General features: G+C 38.7%; 1 protein-coding gene across 1 annotated transcript in view; it reads left to right on the forward strand.

The window, feature by feature from the left end:
* Window positions 1-389: 389 nt before the first annotated feature.
* EIF3H (eukaryotic translation initiation factor 3 subunit H) overlaps window positions 390-20,411 on the forward strand; it is an 84,910-nt gene continuing 64,888 nt past the window's right edge. The window contains exons 1-2 of the mRNA XM_021546491.3: window positions 390-541; window positions 18,125-18,281. Coding sequence (XP_021402166.1) covers window positions 422-541; window positions 18,125-18,281 — 277 coding nt within the window. The 5' untranslated portion in view covers window positions 390-421. The remainder of the gene's footprint in view (window positions 542-18,124; window positions 18,282-20,411) is intronic.

Raw genomic sequence — 20,411 nt, forward strand, 5'->3', positions numbered from 1 at the left:
TTGGACATCAGGAAGAATTTCTTCACAGAAAGGACGATTAAACACCGGAATGGGCTGCCCGTGCAGTGCAGTCGGTATGGATGGAAGTGTTGAAGACGCCTGGAGGCGGCACTCAGCGCCGTGGTGCAGGTGACACGGCGCGTCTGGGCACAGCTTGGACATCGTGGCGGTTTTACAAGGCAATGACTCTGTGGGGAGGGCAGGCGCCAGGGCGGCTCTCCCGGCCGTTCCTGTCGGATGAGCTGGCCCAGACCCACACAGGCTCTGCGGCAGCCTCGGGCCGGCCGGGCCGGGCCGAGCCGGCACCGCCGCCGTGCCGGGCCCCGATCCGCGTTCCCGCCCGGGCCCGTTTGGCCGCGCACCGCCGCTGCCGCGCGGGCGCTTCCGGCGGGCGCGTTTCCGTTTCCGGCCGCGGGCAGCCATGGCGTCGCGCAAGGAAGGCTCGGGCGCTGCCGGCGGCGGCTTCGGCGCCGCCAAGGGCAAAGGCAAGGCCGCCGCCGCGGGAGACTCGGCCGTCAAGCAAGTGCAGATCGACGGGCTGGTGAGCAGGGGGCCTGGGGCTTTCGCGGGCGAGGCGGCCGCTGGAGCCGCCGGCGGGGCCCGCCGTGGGGCGGTGCCGCGGGAGCCTCGTGTCTGCTGGGACCGGCGCCTCTCGCGGGCGAGAACGGCTTCGCGTCCCTGCGGCCGGGCTCCCGCCCTCGTCCGTGTGAGGGGAGCGGCTCGCGCCCCGTGTAAGCAAAAGCCGGGCCGGGGCAGAGTGATTTCTCTTTAAATGTCCCATTTCACCTTCCAGCTCCGCCGCCCCTGTGCCCGGAGTTGCTCTTTGCTGCTTTTCTACTCACAGTCATACCCTATTGCCAGAAAATGCCGCAGGTCTAAGAGCTGAGAGCACGGTGGGTTTTTCCCTCACCCTTGTGCTTTTTGCCTTCTCTGTCAGGGCTGCCATGACCCCCTGCGTTTGCTTAATGGGAAATAAAATAAAGTGACGGGTGAAATGACTTGACAAAGAACAGAGCCATCCTAATACAGACAATCAGTGCAGGCCTGAAGTGGAAGAGCATCTACTGAAGGTGGTTCTTGGCTGTGCTGCTGGATCTTTTTGTGTTTGTTGGTTCAGGCCTTAGAAAGTTGGTAACACTATTAATGACACAAGGAGAAAAAGTTACTTAGGGGTGGAAACATTGTTTTTTACTTCATTAGCTTTGCCAAGTGTCAGTAGAACATTGTACAGCTGGAGTGTGAAGGAGTTGGTACCCTGGTTATGAAAAATAAAATCATAGTTTTGAGACAAACTTTGAAGCCTGCTTGGCATTATTAGTGGTAGTCCTCAGCTCTTATCCTGGAGATATACAGTGTAGTAAATATTTGGGAAGATGAAAAATAATTTATTTGTGTGTAGAAGGACTTGTGAAAGAGGAAATCTGAATCCCATTTTTTCTGCCCTGCTCTGTCCAGCTATCTGTGTGCCCGTGGCTTTGGTGCATGGAGCATTTTCAAGGAGTGGTGAAAACTGACTGGTTGTGAAATGTTCGTAAAAACCCAGCAGTAGATAGCAGACTGCTCCTGCTGCAGGCTGGTGCCAAACACTTAGATAAAAGCTGGTAAATTTGATTTATGTTGCTCCTGATTGTTCTCTATCAGGCATATAATCTGCTTTGTGAGCTGCTGTTGTTTCAGATCAACTGTGAGTGTCTCTGATGCTCTGCTTCTGACAGTCCAGCAAGTGTTTAGGATTTTTTTATTTGTTTGTTTCATGCTTTTTTTCCCTTCTCCTTGTATTTTTTTCTGGTGCAGCACAGTGGTGCCTCTCACACAGTGTCACTACAGAGGGAGGTGATTTACTGAAAACTATGAAAGCTTTCAACTTTCCACCCCTGAAGATGTCTCCTAGCCAAAGTGTTCTCAGGACATTGACATTGGTTCATAAATTTCTCTGACATCTGTGATGGACAGAAACGTTGGCATAAATTTGTTTGCTTTGCAAACAAAGTTTATTCAGTTATAAGTCCTTCAAATGTCTTACTGAAATTCTTCTGAAGTGTTTCTGATACCTCACTGGTTTAAATGTCTTATCTGCCCTCACAAATTAACAGGACTTCCTCAGTCATCTTGATGATGACCAGGGTGATTACATGCCAAGAATTCTGAATTGTGATGGGCATCAGGGGAGTTGGTGATCTCTTTCTCTTCAGTGGTGTCTCTTCTCTTGGCATTGTCACAATTAATCCTTCAAATGGGGCTGCTTTGAAAGCAAAGGCATGTCTAGGTAGGCTGCTTTGGAATCTGAGGGCAAAATAGAAGATGCATCAGTTATCTCTGTATGTGAGAAGGTGAAAGTATGTTTAAAAAGCTTGGTGTTTCAGAGGAATAATAAATTAAAAAACCCCAGTATCTGTCATGAAAATAAGAAGTTCTAAATGTTATGCTGTTACCTTAATATGTAACAATGCAGCAATGTCTGCTTCTCAGACCTCTTTTTAAAATCTGGTACAGATGAAGCATCCTGGAGTTAACTTCTTTCTTACTTTAATCTTCTCAATTTCTTAATAAATACTTAGATTGAAAATAGATTCCAGTGTAGATGGCCTGGTCTTTGTAAAAAATTAGAAAATGCAGAGTGAAAAATAACCCTCCAGAAGCACATTATAAAATGTGTTTTTCTTTCAGGTGAGATGTAAGAATTCACGTATTTGTTTTTGGCCATCCTGACAAAAAGATCAGATCAAGTGCCATATATTGCGTCCTGTTGTCCTTCCTATTGTAGAAATTTGGATAGTTTTCTCCAGTCAAGGAGCCCAAAGAGAGCTTGTGTTTACAGTGGTGCACAGGCCTGGGAGAGAGTGACTGGTGGGAAAGAACCCGTGGGTGCTGGTTTACAGCAACCAAACATGAGCCAGTGTGTGTCCAGGTGTCCAAAAACACCAGTGGCCTCCTGGCCTGGATCAGGAGTGCTGTGGCCAGGGGAATGATTGTCTCCCTGCATTCAGCACTGGTGAGGCTGCACCTCAAATCCCATGTTCAGTTTTGGGCTCTCTGCTACAAGGAAGTCACTGAGGCCCTGGAGCATATCTGGGGAAGGGTCTGGAGCACAAATCTGAGAGGAGCAGCTGAGGGAGCTGGGGGTGTTCAGCCTGGAGAAAAGGAGGCTCAGGGGAGACCTCACCACTCGTTCTGCTCCCTGGAAGGAGGCTGTAGCCAGGTGGGGTTGGTATCTTCTCCGAGGTAACAAGTGATAGGACAAGAGGAAATTGCCTCAGGTTAGTATAGGGGAGGTTTAAATTGGATATTAGGAAAAATTTCTTTACTGAAAGAGTGGTTAAATATTGTAACAGGCAGCCCAGTGTGGTGGAATCACCATTCCTCAAAAGTGTTTGAAAAAACATGTAGATGTGGCACTTAAATAGGTGGTTTCATGGTGAATACTGTGCTGAGGTTGGATTGACTGTGGGACTCGATGATCTCAGAGGTCTTTTCCAACCTAAACAATTCTCTCATTCTATGATTATCACAAGCTGTCAGAAATGATTGTACAGAAATGCCATAAATTGCTTGCCTCTTTTTATTTTTTGCAAGAGGTGTTGATGGACTCAGGTTTGTTCTATTCTAGAGATTCTTCAATGGTAACCAAATATTTTGTAATTTAGCTGCTAAAATTAATCATATTTGGTTCACTGATATTATAGTATTTTCTTTCAGCAAGGTGCAATAAATTTCAAACTATAAGGTGATGTATTTTAGAACATAAGAAATAATTATTACTTTGAATGATTTTTAGGTTAATGGAAGATTTTAGATTTCCATCAAGTCTTGGAGACTTCTCTAAAATGCTTCCCTAGTGAAATTTCTAACCATACTACACTGTTTAAAATTGCTCTTATGGAGAACTTCTTGGCATATTTATGCATTTCTCATTATTTTAGTAGTGATATCAGGCAACACAGAAAACTGTCAAGGCAGAAGTGAACTGGTGGATTATTCAAAGGCATAAAATCTGCTAGGTTAAATAAGTAGCATTTTTACATGATGAGCATCAAAGTCTGTGTCATTCAGAAATTGCACTAATATCCAAAACCAGATACTCCATGTGGTGGATTGTAGGTTGTGTCAGACCACTAATATGTGGCTGATGGATGTATGGAAACTTTCTTCTGGAAAATAGCAGCTGTGGGATGGGAGATGGGGAACTCCTAGCAAGGTGAGTGTGCTGCCAGGCCAGATAAGAGATCTTATGAATCCCATTTGCCTTCAGGGTGGTTAAAAGGCACTATGTTTTTACTGGGAAGGGGTTTCATTCTCTGAAATCTTCTTCATGAGGTTATTCTAGGAAGGAAGATAGAAGTAACTAAATTAATTAACTAAATTCTTAAGCTCCAAAATTACTTTGTCTTTTTAAATCTTACACTTGCATTTATTTACACATTCAAAAAATTATGAATGGTTCTGAAGATCAGTGTTAGCTGACTGAAAAACATTTGCTTATACATGGCTCTTGCAGAGTAACATAACTAGATCCATAACTCATGCCATAACATTCATTGAGTTTATAATTTCTTTAATGGGAATATGGTTTCCTTTTTTACTCAACCACTGCATATGATTTATTTTTACACATATGTTCATTGCACAAAATTTTTACATATTGTAGGAAGTAGCAGAAGTTATGTAGTTTTTTCAAAATACCTATAGGTTTCTGTTCTTATATCTTCATAACTGCTGATGTGCAAAAACCTTAATGCTAGTAACAAATTGCCACTATACCTTAAGATATCTGTAAGTTTGTTTATAGTAAATACAAACATACATTGGCCAAAACATAAGTATGTCAAGAAGATGGTTAAAAGTTGTAGACCTTGTCTGCATTTGTGCACCATCATCACCAGTGGGGCTACAGTGTAGCATTCTCTTGTGTCAGATATAACTGATTTAATCAAAGATTGTTACTTCAAGCTTCATTACATCATCCCTGATTTGGTGATGGTGTAGTATGCCTAGTGCTTTGTATTCTTATCTATGGTAAGTATATATAGAGGATTTATTTATTTATTGATTTACAAAAACAGATAAGACTATATGGGCCTACATTTAAAAAAACCCCTCACATCATTACTGAATTATTTTTCAGTAGTTGCTCTATTCATGATTGTGATATTTAAGTTGCTTGTGCCTTTTTTTTTTTTAATTACCATCCATTTTTGCCATAAAGGGGTTGGATACATTGGACTGTATCCTCAGCTTTCAAAGGGAGGAGCCCTTCAGGATATGTTTGATCACAGTAAATTAAATAAGTTACCATGGTTACTGAAAATCAATTTCTAACACTTTTCTTGCAAATGTTTGTGCAAGGACTTTTTTAAATGACAAGTTTTGATATTATTGAAAGAAAGGAGGTAAAGCCTATATTGAACTGACTGAAATCTCTGACATTTCTTAAGTTGTGAATATTGTGCTTTTCCTAGCATTTCTTGTGTTTCTTTTTTTCCTTCTTTACCCTTTCTGAAGACTTTGCAAGAATGCACAGTGGTGGGTTCTGCCTGCTGTTATTTGTAGAGTTTCTTGATGTTGCAGATCTGTAGAGTAGTATTTTAGGATATAACATCCTTCAGGTTGTATTGTATTTTATGTGTCTTCTAAAGGAGTTAAAATAGAATTTTAAGTTGAAGTTTAATCTTGTTGACTTTTCCTTGACCTGTTTCCCTAAAGAGTTGGAGCACATTATGCTGGCTCTGAGAGTTGATGTGTGAATTGAATACTGGCTTGATGTATTCATGGATATCTTGAACCATGGAGAAGACAGAAGAGCTTTGTTTTATATTCTGTTAATCTTCATGTGTTAACAATGAGTTACATGAATCTAACCCAGTAGGGAACTTCTGACTTATAATCTGTGCTTAAATTCAGAAGAGAAAGCATTAATGTGTGCTGGTAAGTTGAAAGGGCAAGAGCCTCCTTGCAATATAACAATTTTCAGGCTTAGTGAAATTTCTTGAACTGCAGTAAAGTACCTATATCACGATGTTCTGAGAATGCAAATTTCAGTGTGTTTTGTCGGTGGATAGGAGTGGATATGTGCTAACAGAGCACAAACTTTAAATGATTTGTAAGAGTGCAGTGGTGCACTCAGCATCTCCTAAGTGTCATGGTAAGTGTACCCTAGTGAGGCATTTAGAACTGGAACATCTGGTATTGCTTCATGCCATCAAACTAGTGTGCTGACAAAAGGAGTTACTCTAAATGTGGAGGTAGCTTAAATGTGTTGAGCAGTGTTAACTTCAAGCCTTCAAGGGGAAAGTCTTACTTCAAAATAGGCTTTTCTTTCTTTTGCTGCATGCAAAAAGAAATAATGTGTTGCCCTCTACACTGCTGTCACTAGCAGTTAAAATCCTCTGATTTTTGGCCCTCTTATGTGCACATTGAACTGGTCTCTGGCATGGTGATTGTGAATTCATAGCTCCTGTGAAAATAGTAGATTGTTGTTTTGTGATTCCTATGTGGCCGTGTTGATACAGAGGACAAGAGTATTTCCACCAGGCATCTTTCAAATAATTTCCTACCTTTTAGTGATTAAAATGTAACGATTATTATCTGCTGCATTTTAGATGTAACCTTTTGTCCTGATTGGTGTCAGGTTTGACTCAATGCATTGGGAGCTGAGCAGTGATGACTTTGTTTTTGGGGCAGTGCATTATGTCTTCTTGCACACTGAAATGTTCTCCTTTAGCTTTCAGTTTATTGTAAGAGAATTAGAGCTTTGCAGCTGACATGCAGTGTGGTGTAGGTGAGGGAAGTGTATGCAGAACTGCAGGCCCCAGGGAGGAACCCAGCAGGTACAGCTACTTAAAGGTCCTTGGTGATGTGTATGAAATTAGCAACTCCTAGACCCTATTCACCTTTTAAATAAATCTTATAGACTGTATGAAAGGCCTTGTAGGAAAAGGAGCAAACTTTTTTTTGACTCCTAATCTTTGAAAAAGGATCATGTATCTTCAACTTATTGTTGCTATAGTATTTTATCATTAATCTTTCTTTGCCAGAGATATTTTTTTGATATGTTTACTTTGGATGTTGTTTTTCCATATTTACAGACAAGCTTAAAATACCTTCTCAGCGATGGTACAGTTTTGAGCATGATTTTCTTCCAGCAGCATTAAGATTGCAGAGATGTGATTCTGGCTTTACCAACAGTGTGCAACAGTTTAATTACATTACTGCATAACAAAATCATACCAGCTTAATGGAAAGTAAATTAATTGTTAATGTACCAAGTGGAAAAAATTTAGGCTTATATAATAAATATTCTTGTTAGTATTTTGTATGATTATTCAGTAATCTAAAACTAAGACAATAGAGCTTAACTTTGATAATGTCTTTTTTAATGTGCATACACAAAGTTACTTCAGCATAAGTGTGAGAGTATTTTTGAATGACTTCTATATGGAAATTTATTTTAGATAAGCATTCTCTTAATTTCTTTTGGCTTTATCAAATTTTAAAGTTAATAGACAGGCTTATTTACTCACTGGAATCTGAAGATATGCCTGAATTTTGCTTTGTGCATGCAATAACAGGCTAATTCCCTTTTGTAAATATTTGGGTTTGTTTCAAGAAAGAGAGTGTTTGGATGTTGCTTTGAGCATGTAAGTCTTGTTGGTCTTTGCCTTTGTTCTGCTCACATGTTGTATCCTGCTTTGCAGTGTGTTTGCTGCACATCCTTCCTGTTCCTTGGAGCCCATACCTGTGCAAGAAGCAATGTGCATACCCCTTCCTGTTTAGCAAATTCTTTGGTGTTTAGGAACTTGGAGGTGTAAATTGCTTACCGATATTTGGGTACTTTTTCATGCATACCTGAGAAAAGTATGGAGTTTGACAAACTCATCAGTGTAGGGCTGAGTTTTGAGCACTTAGGTCTTGGGGCTTTTTACTATTATATTATTATCAATGCAAAAAAATTAGCTGTTTTAAAGCTTTTTAAACTTTAGATGAGACGTAGGATATTTACTGCAGCTGTCATCACTCCTTGAAAGCAATTTGAAAGAAGTACTGTCTTCTGCATTGGCATTCTCAGTGATAAAATTAGATGGTTGTTTTTAATCTTTGTCACAGTAGCTGTTATTAGAAATGGAACTCTGCTGGAAGTGATTTTCATGTGGCAGTGTTCAGATGATGATGAAAGGCAAATCTGTGTTCGAAAGATGGGAAAGCTGAAGTAATAACTGATGTTCATGGTTTGGGCTTTTTTTTTTCCTCAGTTTTATACTTTTAAGTCAGCAGGAAAACTGAGACTCCATGCAGGCTTGGTTCTCTGGATTGCACTAGCTGTTGCTAGGAGGATCTGTCTCTGTTGCAGTCTCTGAGCACATAACCAAGTGTTTGCCAGAAAGGCCGAGTGTTTCAATGTGGAAGAAATCACTGTGCAAAAAGTTATAAATTATTAAAATGATATGGAAGTCATTCCGGTAGGGATTTTACTGGTTACTTGGAAGCATCTGTTGAATGCATATGGAAGTCATGCTTTAAAGACACACCCTTAAATAACATATTCCAGTTTTGTTGTGCAGGGTATGTTTTTTGGAAAAGATCAGTGGTCTCAGATGAATCAGATGAACCCCCACTCCCTCATCTCCATCTAGGTCTGCCTTACTTTGCTAATTTTTGAAGGTCAAATAGATAAGGGTAACTGTCTTGGAGTTTTTCTTCAGCTTCAAAATGGTACTAGTGTGGCACAATCTGTTTAAATAATAGGCTGTTAAAATTGCTACTGCTGCTTTTAGCTGTCATCTTTAAAACTTCTTATAGGAAGCTGCTAGAAGTTGATGCTGAAGACTATACTTGCTACACACTCCTCATGCACCATGAATTTTGAGCTCTGGTGATTCACTAATACATAGAACATGTATCTGCTGTATGTTGAAGGATAAATGTAAGTTCTGGAGTTTCAAGCAGAAAATGTTGAAACTGTGCCTGTCTCTACCACTTCTATATCATTTCCATATGTTGTGCTTTGAAGGAGTATAGTCCTCAGCTTTCATTCTTGAAATGATGGCTAGATATTGAATTCATTAAAATAATAAATATTAATTATATTGGCAGTTTGCAAAAACTGCCTGCAAGACTGAATGTTTTCAAAAGTTTTTTTTCACTGAGATTTGGGAAATAGAAGAAATAATACACTAAGTAGTTCCAGGGAAATGCTCCATCCTGCTTGCAACCAGCAGAATTTTGGATGTTTATCTCATCACATCCCTGTCCCTGCCTTCTGCCAGTGTGCTAATAGTGTCTACTGCCCTGCCCTTGCAGGATGAGGTCCTGGGGCTGTCTTATGGAGGTGTTCCTGTGAGGAAGTGATTCCGCAGTGCCCGTGGCCTTGACGGTTTCCATGGGAATGTGCACAAATCCATGTACTGTGAAATGTGTTATGAAACTTTGTATTGCTGAGAACTACATTTCACCAGCATGTGAGCACAGCAATGGAGAGTTTCAATGCACATATGTAATGGTGCATTTTTACTTACATTGAGGCAATATTAAAGTGTGCTAATGGCTTGTGATTAACCCTGGAGATAGCTGTTAACCTGAACTACTGTAAAAGTCAAGTGTAGTGGGACAAAAATGAAGAAGAGATTGGTCTGTTCGGTAACAGACACCTTGATTAACATACAGTATTTTTCTGTTTTAATAGCCTTTGCTTTTCTCCACTATTTAATTAGTTTTTCTTTTGATGTACTGCAGTTTGTGTTTAACTGCTTCCTTTTGCAAGAACAAGCAGCTCACTTGGACGTGAGTAAATAAATGACTTAAACAGGTATTTCATGGTACCTACAAGACATTAGCTGATGAATGTAAATTCCTGGCAGAGTCAAGGAAAACCACAGCCTATGAAAACCTAACATGCCTCTAGTCAAAACCCAGTATTCTTCCCTTCTAATGTTGAACTTGTGCAGAAACAGGCTTGGTGTCTGTACTGTTTCAGTTCTTCAGTCTGAACTTCACCTACCTGTGGAGTCTTGTCTCAGTTTGTCTATTCCATTTTATATTTTGAATATTAACCAGTTTTAGTTCTAGATATTGAGAAATAGTCTCTTTCATGTTCTGTGTCTGGTTTTACATGAAATGAGTGATTTTTGTAATTTGAAGTAGCTTTTTTTTTATAGGTTATGACTTTTTTTTAATCTTGGTGACTTTGAAAGTGTCCCAGTAATAGAATGAGGGAGCAGCTAACCCATGTTTGCAGCAGCTAAGCTTGCTTCCAGTGAGTGAATAGCCTGTGTGTCAGTCACTTGGCAGTGTCTGTAGGAATCTGGGCTTGCACTGTAGGAACAACCACCTTGACTGGAAGTGTGGGCTATTGGAAGGTGTAGCCAGGCTGTGTCGCTGTAGGGAGACCCCCTTCATGTTAGAATGGTTTTCCCTCTGGCTATTAGGGAAATTCTAGAGCACTTAAGTCACATCAAGTTGGAAGTTAATTCTTAAAAAGAGAAATAAAGCAACTGAAAGAGCAGCTACTTTAAAGTGTTTTCTGTGGGATATTTCAGTGGTGGTTGAAGCTTTGTACTTTGTGTTGAGCATGCTGCTGAGCTGCACATTATCTATGCAAGAGTGTTCAGAAAGTGAAATATGAACAGAATGTCTACTTTTTCTAGACTAAGCTTCAGGGTGAGCAAGGTACAGCTTTTTCAGCCACTCCAAAAAGTGCACATAAGCAGTTAATGTTTAGGAAGAACTGATAAAATGCTTCTTGGCCAGTGACTAGAAATTGTGCTTTGAGTCAGCCACTTACTGAGATAAAGTGACAAGGGATGTTATATCTGGCTTATTGCTGTATATGGATATTATCACATTCTTTGTCCTGTTGGGAAAAAAACCCTAACCAAATGCTGAAGGAAAGTGAGATAGCTATAAGTAAGAGGTAGTCTGGGAAACCATCTAGATTCCTGTAGTTACTGGGGGAAATGGTTCCTAAACCAGGCAGAAGTGACAGAAAAGACTTTTTACATGAATAATCTGTTATGATTTGGGTAGTTTTCTTTAGCCTCATGCACATATTGTAGAGCAGAAAGGTTACTGATGTTCCCTCTTGCAGTTAAATCGTCTGAAGGCTTGAGGTTTACAAACTAAGCAAGCGTTACAGTACTAAGTGATGCAGTAAGACATCCAGGTAACAAAAAGCTTTGGATGCTTTTCATGTGCTTCTTAATACTCAAAAATATTAATATAGTACAGAAGCATGTAGCATCATCCCCTCATAGTTAAAGATGGACAATTTTCCAGTCAATTTATCATGGATTTCCAAAATGGTTTGGTTCTGAGGACCTACACGAGACAAAATTGACACCCTCCTATAATTTATAATTTCATTGTGAAAATATATGTAGCGTTCTTTGCTTGATGCCCGCTTCAGATCAATACACATTGTTCATTGTTGGTGAATTTAGGCTCAGCTCCAAGAAAGCTCTGCTCATGTCAAAAGGATATTTTGATATTTACACCCAATTGAGATGGTATGAAATGACATGCATCGTTCTGTTATGCTTCCTATATAATTATTGTTTTTAAGCCCCAATTTTTTTTCAGATTCAGAAATAAAGATTTTAACATCTGGTGTTGAATTAGCTGTTGAGTGACATAAAATCTAAGCTTACTATTCCAAAAACTGTGTTTACAAAGACTTCATAAATGGTGTTTTGCCTTTAGCAAGTCAAGATAAAGGCAAATTATTGCAGGGCGTTTGAGGTCTTCTGTCCAAAAGATGACTGCTTTACTTACTAGATAGAACAGTGTTATTTCTGAAGTTGCTGTTCAGAACAACATTTTTCTGAAGTTACCTTGCTTTTAAGTCTACTTAGTCTTGGCCTTAGGTTTTTCAACACAATAGTTAGATTAAGTAGCTTTTGATTACTTCTCAGGGAATTAATTTTTTCTTGGCCCCCAAACATATTTAGAACTGAAGATATCTGCCAGAATAATTACTTTAAGATGTTGAAGGTCTTAGTGGAAAATTATTTTTAAAATTTTTTTCTTTTACTTCTTCTGAGATAAAATTGGTCTAATAGCTTTAAGAACTTTTATTCTAAAGTTAAGTATGAAGAAAAGAAAAAATGTCTAGACATCCATCATGTCAGGAATGGTTAAAAATGCAGTCTGTTCAATAACAGAATCTAGAAGAATTCAAAGATCTCTGCAAATAAGCTGGAATATGCATTTAAATGAATTCTGTGTTTATCAGTAGAAATTGTCGCATTTCTTGAGATTAGTATAACATGTAAAATTCAGTTTCACCTCTAATCTTTAGTCTCATGGAATGGTTTAGGTTGGAAGGGACCTTAAGAATCATCTGTTTCTGCCCCCCTGTCATGGGCAGGGTAGCCTTTCACAAGACCAGGTTGCTCAGAGCTCCATCCAGCCTGGCCTTGAACACCTTCAGGGATGGGGCATCCACAGCTTCTCTGGGCAACCTGTGCCAGTGCCTCACCTCCCTCACAGTCATGGATTTCTTCCTAACCTGATCTGTTCTAGAACCACTCTCAGTTTGGAGCCATCCCCCCTTGTCCTGTCACTACATGCTCTTGTAAATCCTCTCCATTATTCTTGTAGGCTTCCTGCAGGTGCTGGAAGGCCACACTCAGGTCACCCTAAGGCCTTTTTTTTCCAGGCTGAGCAAGCCCAAATCTCTCAGCTTTTCCTCAGAGGAGTGGTAATCCCCCAGCCTGTGTTGGTACCAGGGGTTGCTCTGACCCAGGTGCAGCACCTTGCCCTTGCTCTTACAAAATCTCTTGCAGTTCCTGTGGCCTACTTCTTGAGCTTGTCCAGGTTCCTCTGGATGGCATTCTGTCCTTCAGGACTGTCACCCACAGAACTTAGCTTGGTGTGAAACTCATGCCATGACTTTATGTGATGGCAAGTCTTGTGCCATGAAGGTTCATATCCAACAGCTATGAGACCGGGGTATCAACCTGTTGATTTTGTACTTATTTCTGACGTGTTATCTGTCACAGTGCTTTCTAGAACCCATATCTGTGGACTGCACTGATTAAGGTGGAATTTTCTATGTGTGTCTATAAACATCTGTCTCCTTAATCATCTGGAAGAATGTGTCATGTATCAGACATATGTTCTCTTAATGTTAATCATTGCAGTAATATCTTTAATTTACTTCAGAGTTCCTTTTCTCCTGGCAGGAACGTTGAGAGTCTCTGTTATTGTCTTATCAAATGGTGCTGTAGCCAGGAGACAAACAGCTCAAGGCAAGTTTTTTTGGTCAGCTTCCAGAACTTGACTTTTGTAAGTGTAGGATAAGCACTTATCTGTAGGCTGTAAAAACCTCATCTGGAATTATTAAAATGTTAACATTGCTCATGTTTCATGATATCTAGGTTTTTTGTATTTTTTCCTAGTCTTTGTTTAAAAACAAAGCCATTCAATGCTTACTTGAGGATTTCAGAACTGTTCAATTAAATTTCATTTTTCCACAGCTAATTCCTTGTTTCAGCTCACCACCATGTGTAGATTTGCTTTTGATATGGAGTTACCTGGGGAAGGAGACATGGCCACTAAATTAGAGTAAAATGTGATATGTCTTCATGTGGGTATTAATTGCTAAACAGTTCAACTCTTTATCCAGAGGTGGCATTTTATGCATTTTATGTGTATCAAGAAGATGTTGATTCCAGGCAACTTTGAGGTTAACATGATTGCCTGAGTCATTGTTAGTAATGACTTAACATTGTGATCTGTCCATTTACAAAGCTGCATTATCAGTTCTCTCTTGAATTTAGTTTATGCTAGGAGTTTAAGTAAATTGTTCATGCTGAAACACTCAAATACAGAAGTTCATGATTTGAGTTTTAAGGGTTTGTATGGAGAAAGCCACATATGTAATATGGATGTATTTTGTATCACAGATTATTAGCAGTCATAGCTTTCAAGACCCTTTTGCCAAGCTAACTATTGATCACCGTTGCAGTAGTGTTAAGTACTGAGAGGATGTGAGTGTTGTGGCAACTTCCACGTGAATGCTGAAACCAGCTACATAACACAGAGTTGTTTAGACTCTTTCCCCATCCTCTTCCCCAGATGCTGGCAGTTGATGCTAATGGTTGTGACCACAAAGCTTTCTTGGGTGGCAAAAAATGTTAAGCATTTAAAAAGATATAAATACTTAATTTAAGACTGTATATCAGTTTGCTACATCATGTATTCATTGGGCTAACATAAGCTCTGTCGTTTGATTTCACATGTGTAAGACATGGCACAGGTACTGGAAATCTGGTTTCAATGTGATGACATTCAGCTCTCTGGAACACTGCCATAAATGAATCCTCAGTGCTTTGATTTGCTGTTGCTTCTCTTTAGATAAATGCAGAAATGTGCATCTTGATATGTTCATGTCCCTACAGTGGGATCTTCACAGAAGCTTCTCCCCAAAGGCTCATGGTACTTCAGCTGTGGGTTCATGTTACATGTATTTTTGTAGTGAGGCACAAACTTTTGAAATTAACAACTATGATGTCGGGATATAGCCCAATTTAAAATTTGGCAGTATGCAGTTAAAATGTGTATCTTTGATGTTCTTAATAGTTTCAGAATGGCTTTTGGATTTTTTAAAACTTTTTTTTTAGTTTGACTTTATTCTTAATGTTTGAGCTGTGCTTTGGAGATTTAGAGATTAGAAGCACTGCAGAATTGCAGCTTTTTTTTTTTTTTAATTGAGGACTAATGGTCAATAAAATCTGACAATTGGCTACTCCAAGTGATTAAATTACTTTGGTGTTTTGAACGATAAATTTAAAAGACTGGGGGAGTCTTGAGTTTTATTTAGGAATTATTTGTATATCCTTTTTTAAAGAGTCACTGTGTACCTGGATATTTCTTACATGCTGATTTACTAAACTGTGCTGCATATGATTATTGACTTGTGTTCAGGGCATTAGAGTTTAGAAATCTGAGGGCTTTTTTGTTATTTGATATGTTTTCTCCTTAAACACATAACCTTTCCTGGCTGGCCAGCTGTGTTACTTTAGTAACAGCAGCAGTTGAAATGGTTTGGTTCAGGTACTGTTAATTTTGTGTAGCTATGGCATAGCAATGAAGGATCTACAGGTCATAGCTTGTACAAAGGAGCAATATCTCCTGTTAGGGGAATAATTGGATGGGAGTTATAAATGGTGTTTGGAAGGTGAATCAGTATTGACTGAAAGATGCTTATACTGGTGTTCATTTAGATTTCTTTAGGATTTTTTTAAAGTGCTATTTGGAAAAATGGATATTTTTCAATGTGCTGTGTTACTTGCATTACTTATATTAACACTTACTACATTTGTTTTCAGACCAATATAACTACTCTGGTTCTGTTCTGATGCTTCACAAGCATAACATCTTTTAGGAAATATCTAGATACAAGTTAGTGCTCAATTTTCTTGGGTATATGTGGTTTATTCAGTATGAAGTATTGGTTTGTACATTCAGTCAGAAATATCATGGAGTTAGTGTTTGCATAGTGGTCAACTCTTCCTGCTGTATCTAGACTAGCAAAAAAATGGAAATGACATTTTTAGTGTTGTGGCTGATGTTATTATTAGATAAATAGTTCTGCTTTACACCTGCAGGTCTGTTTTTAGTACTGAAACACAAGTTTCAGAGCACATTTCCTGCTTGGTCAGTCATATGGTAGTGTTTTGGTGGCATGTTTTTCAATCTGCCTTGAAAAGTCTGCTGTACAAAAGACTGGTGTCTTATGTGCTAAATAAAACTGTCCAGATCCAAGAACAAAATGAAAACAAAAATCCTCTGTCATTGGATGCATCTTTTTATAAGCGATTTCAGTAGCTAATGTATTTTCCAGTGCAGTCATAAACACAAACTTCTGCAGTGTCCTAATGGTTGTGAAATTTGGAGTACTGAGTTCATGAACTTCTCTGCTCCCTTTCTCAGATTCTGTTGGAAAACAAGGTTGCAGGTAGGCTTAAATCCCTGGGGTCTGTATCTCCCTGGGTAATGTCTGTTCTGGTCTTCAGTCTGGAGATTGAAAAGTGCAGGCTTGTGTAATAACTTCATTGTGTATTGGGGTATTTGGTTAACATTTAAGAACCTTAAACTCCTAGTTTTCTTTCTCTGAAAAATCTCCTAGTTTTCTTTCTCTGAAAAATCGTTGATACTCTGTGACAGCCCATGCTTGTTTCATTTGTGATTGCTTTCTGTGGGCAATTATCATCACAAACACTGCAGCAAATTGGCATTGTATCACAAATGCTCCTGGAATGAAATCAAACAAGCAAATAACACTCACATTTACAGGGACAGTCAGTGTGCACACAGAGCTCAAGAGAAAATGAGAAAAATACTGGAAAAGGTGAAGCTTACGAGACTGTAAAGGTGCTGAGAATAGTTGTATAGTAGACAACCGAGTATACTCTGTGCTGTATTCTGGCAGGGTAGTTATGGATGCCATGACTGTGAAAGACAGAGCTTATGGCAAATATAGGATAAACCTTAGCTTTACACTAAATGCAAGTTGAATATTATTTACGTACTGACTCTGTGATACATTCATCTGCTATGTCCAGGTGATTTCAAACTGGTGGTTGCTGTAGTGCTTCCATCACTATTAAATACTGCTTCACTGCCTACTGGTCATAATTTCCTGTTTTCCCATGAAATAAGATGTATATAACCAAAGTATCTTTGTGTCTCTGCTCTTTAGACCTGTTTTAAAAAGGTGTGGCTGCAAAGGTTTTGAGTGACAGATGTGAATGAATGTTGTTTTCTATCTATGATTGAGAAGCTTCAGTACAAGTATATCTAGATTAAAGAGGAAGCACAAATGAGTGATACTGTAAATAAACAAGGAATCAGTGGATGTTAGTCCAGTTTGATACTGAAATCCAACTTACTTTAAAATGGGTATTTCTTTTCAATTTTACCCTCTCTACCCTGCTTCCAAGTATGAAGCTTGTTTTCCCATTTTAGCCCAAGGAGGCAAATAATTATTTGCAAATAATTTCTATTCTAGTCTCCATTTTCTTTCATTTAATCTGTATTGTAGTGCTTTAATACATTAATGGTGTTTTACAAAAAGTGACATCTGCTAGTCAACAAAGGAGAAAGCTAGGGACAAATAGATATTCCTGATGTGTAAGTTGGAGCTTAACTTCCTTTCTTTCCCTCCCCATAGAATGTTCATTAAAAACCAGTACTTGTACAAAGACTGTTCTAAGGGCAATTGAGCTGAAATCTACTAAACTAGTCTGTTTGCCAACAGATACTCAAATAGTATCGCTTTAATGAAAACATAATCATCAGACATTTTCTGTTGAATTTTCAATGGATGGATTAGGGTCTAGTAAAATAAACCTCTCTTACAGTGGACAGAGCCTAAGTTCTTTCAAGTCAATGTTTGTAGTTAGTGTCTTACCTTATTGTAGTTCTTGTCAAGTATAAAATGTTATTCAAATATGAAGTGTTGCTAGCAAATGACTATTTTGAGTGGTTTTGTTCATACTGTTCCAATTTACAGTATCATCTCATGAGAATTATTCATTGTAGAGTTCAGATTTAAGGAAGGAAGTGGAAATTACGTTGTTAAAAATATTATGAGTAATTTGTGCATTTTTTTTCCTTAATCATAGATTTTCCTTAAATACCCTATGACATGCCATTCACATTATATAACTTGAACTATCATCTGAAGTAAAACTGCAGTGAGATGTACTTTAGAAGATTAATGTAATTTAAATTTAATGGGATCTGCTCCTTTTAAAAAATTCCTACTGGTTTCTGCATAGTTTTTTGAGATGTGTTTAGTTCCTTTTGCACTGTTTCCCTCGAGGGGGATTATTGGACCTGCAAGATACTGTTAAAAGCTCACAGTTAAAGCAACAAGCTAAAGTAAAAAGGGTCAGTATTTCATTTTAGAATGGTGTTTCAGAAAATTGGTATAGAACTGCATTTTGATGGTTAATTTAATGATCTTGTTTTTTCCCTGTAATATTAGGATAGCTGTCTGTTCCTCAACCTGTATTAAAATTGCTGGTGCTTAAGCTCTAAACAATGCAACAAATTTAAATTCCAGATGAATAGTTTGAGGACAAAAATAATGCATTGCATATTATGATTTTATTGTTTTGTGTTCTAGGTTGTGTTAAAGATCATTAAACATTACCAAGAAGAAGGACAGGGGAATGAAGTGGTCCAAGGTGTGCTGCTGGGTCTTGTGGTGGATGATAGACTTGAAATCACAAATTGCTTCCCTTTCCCTCAACATACAGAAGATGATGCAGACTTTGATGAAGGTAATAGTTACAGTTTTGTAAAACTTAGAATAAAAAGATTTTTATGGGCTAAAAAGACCTTTTTTCCCCTCATGGTGAGCAGAAGCTTGTATGTACTCAGAGAATTTTTACTGTGGGTTGAGGTGTCAGTGGGTTAATCGGAGTGCTGTCCTGAATATCCAAATAAAGCTTGTCTGTATAAGGGAAGTTATAGGGAATGAATACTGTATTACATGGACATTTACTTTAGGATGAGACTCCACACAGGAAGTTACATTAGTTTCCTGTCTGGAATTCATAATCACTTTAAAGCTTTTCAGAGAAATGGCTGTGTGTACGTGTGTGCATATATACACATCTGGATGGAGCTTGGAACATACATTGCCTCTCTGTGGATTTAATTGTATGCATTAAGTACTCATTGAAAATCTGGGGAGCAGAGCTTTGTGAGGTTTGAGAGGCTTTGGCTGATTTGAAGTCTGGGTGATCATTTTGCTTTTTCTAAGTGAGCTAGTATGTAGCATGGGTAGTTTCTGTCTCAGTGTTTTCTGCTGGTCCTAGTAATGTTTTGTTATTTACACTGTAAGTTAGTATGATTGGCTTGGCACAAAATGACATCAAAATAATAAAGAAAACTTAAAAGGCTTAAAACTTACCAGTTCTAATCTTGATATTGTAAGTATGTATGTATTTAATGATACTAGTAGAAAAACTTTATTAGGGCATAAAGAGTCAGTTTAACTTTGAGAGTAGTTAAAGAGGTGATACAGTCAAAGTAGTTGCAGTTGATTCTGTTTGATAATTCAGTTTGAGCAAGATTAAGTAATCTGTAAGTATAAACTGCTTTTTCTTGCTTATAATGAGATTAGGTATTATTAAATTAATATTTTATCTTACAACAAAACAATCTTGGACTCTGCTTTTATAGCAGAGATAATTTTAAGAATTCTTTGCAAATTGGTAAGGTTTCATCACTGTTTATTGCTTCCTTTGTGTGATTATGCAGTTAGGTCAAAGAAAAGAAGAGTGCAAAACAAAAAAGAATCTGAATTGTTTTACAATAACATGGTGCCTGAGTCAGAACTATATTTTACTAAAGCCTAAAAAATATTTTAAAATTCCTTCACTTCTGGAGCTATTCAAAGGATTGAAGTAATCTAAATTCTTAATTGGACCCTATGCTTCATTTTTTTTCAGTAGAAAATGGCTGAATTATTTCCATGTAGCTCATAGGAGAGCAACTGTTGAATCTAATTTCTCAGTGTCAGAGATGGATTCAGCTCACTGTAGGATGGCTCCCATGCTGAGCTGTAAGCCTGTGATCTGGTATGCAGGGTTCAACTCTTGGTGTTTGGGAGAAACTTCCTTCCAGGAAAGTGATTTTTGGTACAAGTCTTTCCTTACATTAAGTAAGGTCCGAAGGCAAAGCTTCCCCCACCTGGACCCCTTAGCTTTTCAGCTTTTTGTTCCCATGCTGTGGGCACAGAAAGCAGAGCAAACTCTGGCCAGAGTGGGAAGTGAGCATGTGGCAGTGAGGCTGATGCTGCCTCTGGCAGTGATGGGGAATCTGCAGCCAAGTCAGGGAACTTGCCTGTGCTAAACCCTGTAAGCTAATTCAGGAGAATTTCCCATTTGTTTCCATCTTCCTTAGCCTGTACTGTATGGATCACGGAGATGTTGCCTCTGTATTCTTCTCAGTGAAATACAGTTAAATAGAGTGAACCACTTAGGAAATGCAAAATGCTTGTGTTCATTCTGCATTCCCTTTACTAGGGGTGTGTTGAGCTCTTTAACCTTTGTTGTAGAGCCTAGGGAAGATGAAAACCTAAACAAAATGGCTGTTGAAGTTGCTAGCTTGAGCCTTTAGTATCTTTTTAGGCTCCTCAGAGTTGTCTTCTGTCTTGCCAATGCAAAAAACAATAATGTTTTATAAATGCCCCGTTTGTTTTCCCTGGAGCTGTGTTTCCCTATGCAAGCATCCTGCCAGATTTTTAAAAGATTCTTTTTCTTTTAGGTGCAGACAATTCAAGTAGAGAAATCTCTTGTTATATGCCAGAATATTAAAATTCAGGATGCTAAAAGCCAAAGAAAACAAGGCACCTCATTCCCCCTATGACTTGTGTGTTACTTCAGTTCCTTACCTGGCTTTAT

Source organism: Lonchura striata, chromosome 1 (assembly GCF_046129695.1).
Source record: "Lonchura striata isolate bLonStr1 chromosome 1, bLonStr1.mat, whole genome shotgun sequence".
In the NCBI taxonomy this organism is placed as follows: Eukaryota; Metazoa; Chordata; class Aves; order Passeriformes; family Estrildidae; genus Lonchura; species Lonchura striata.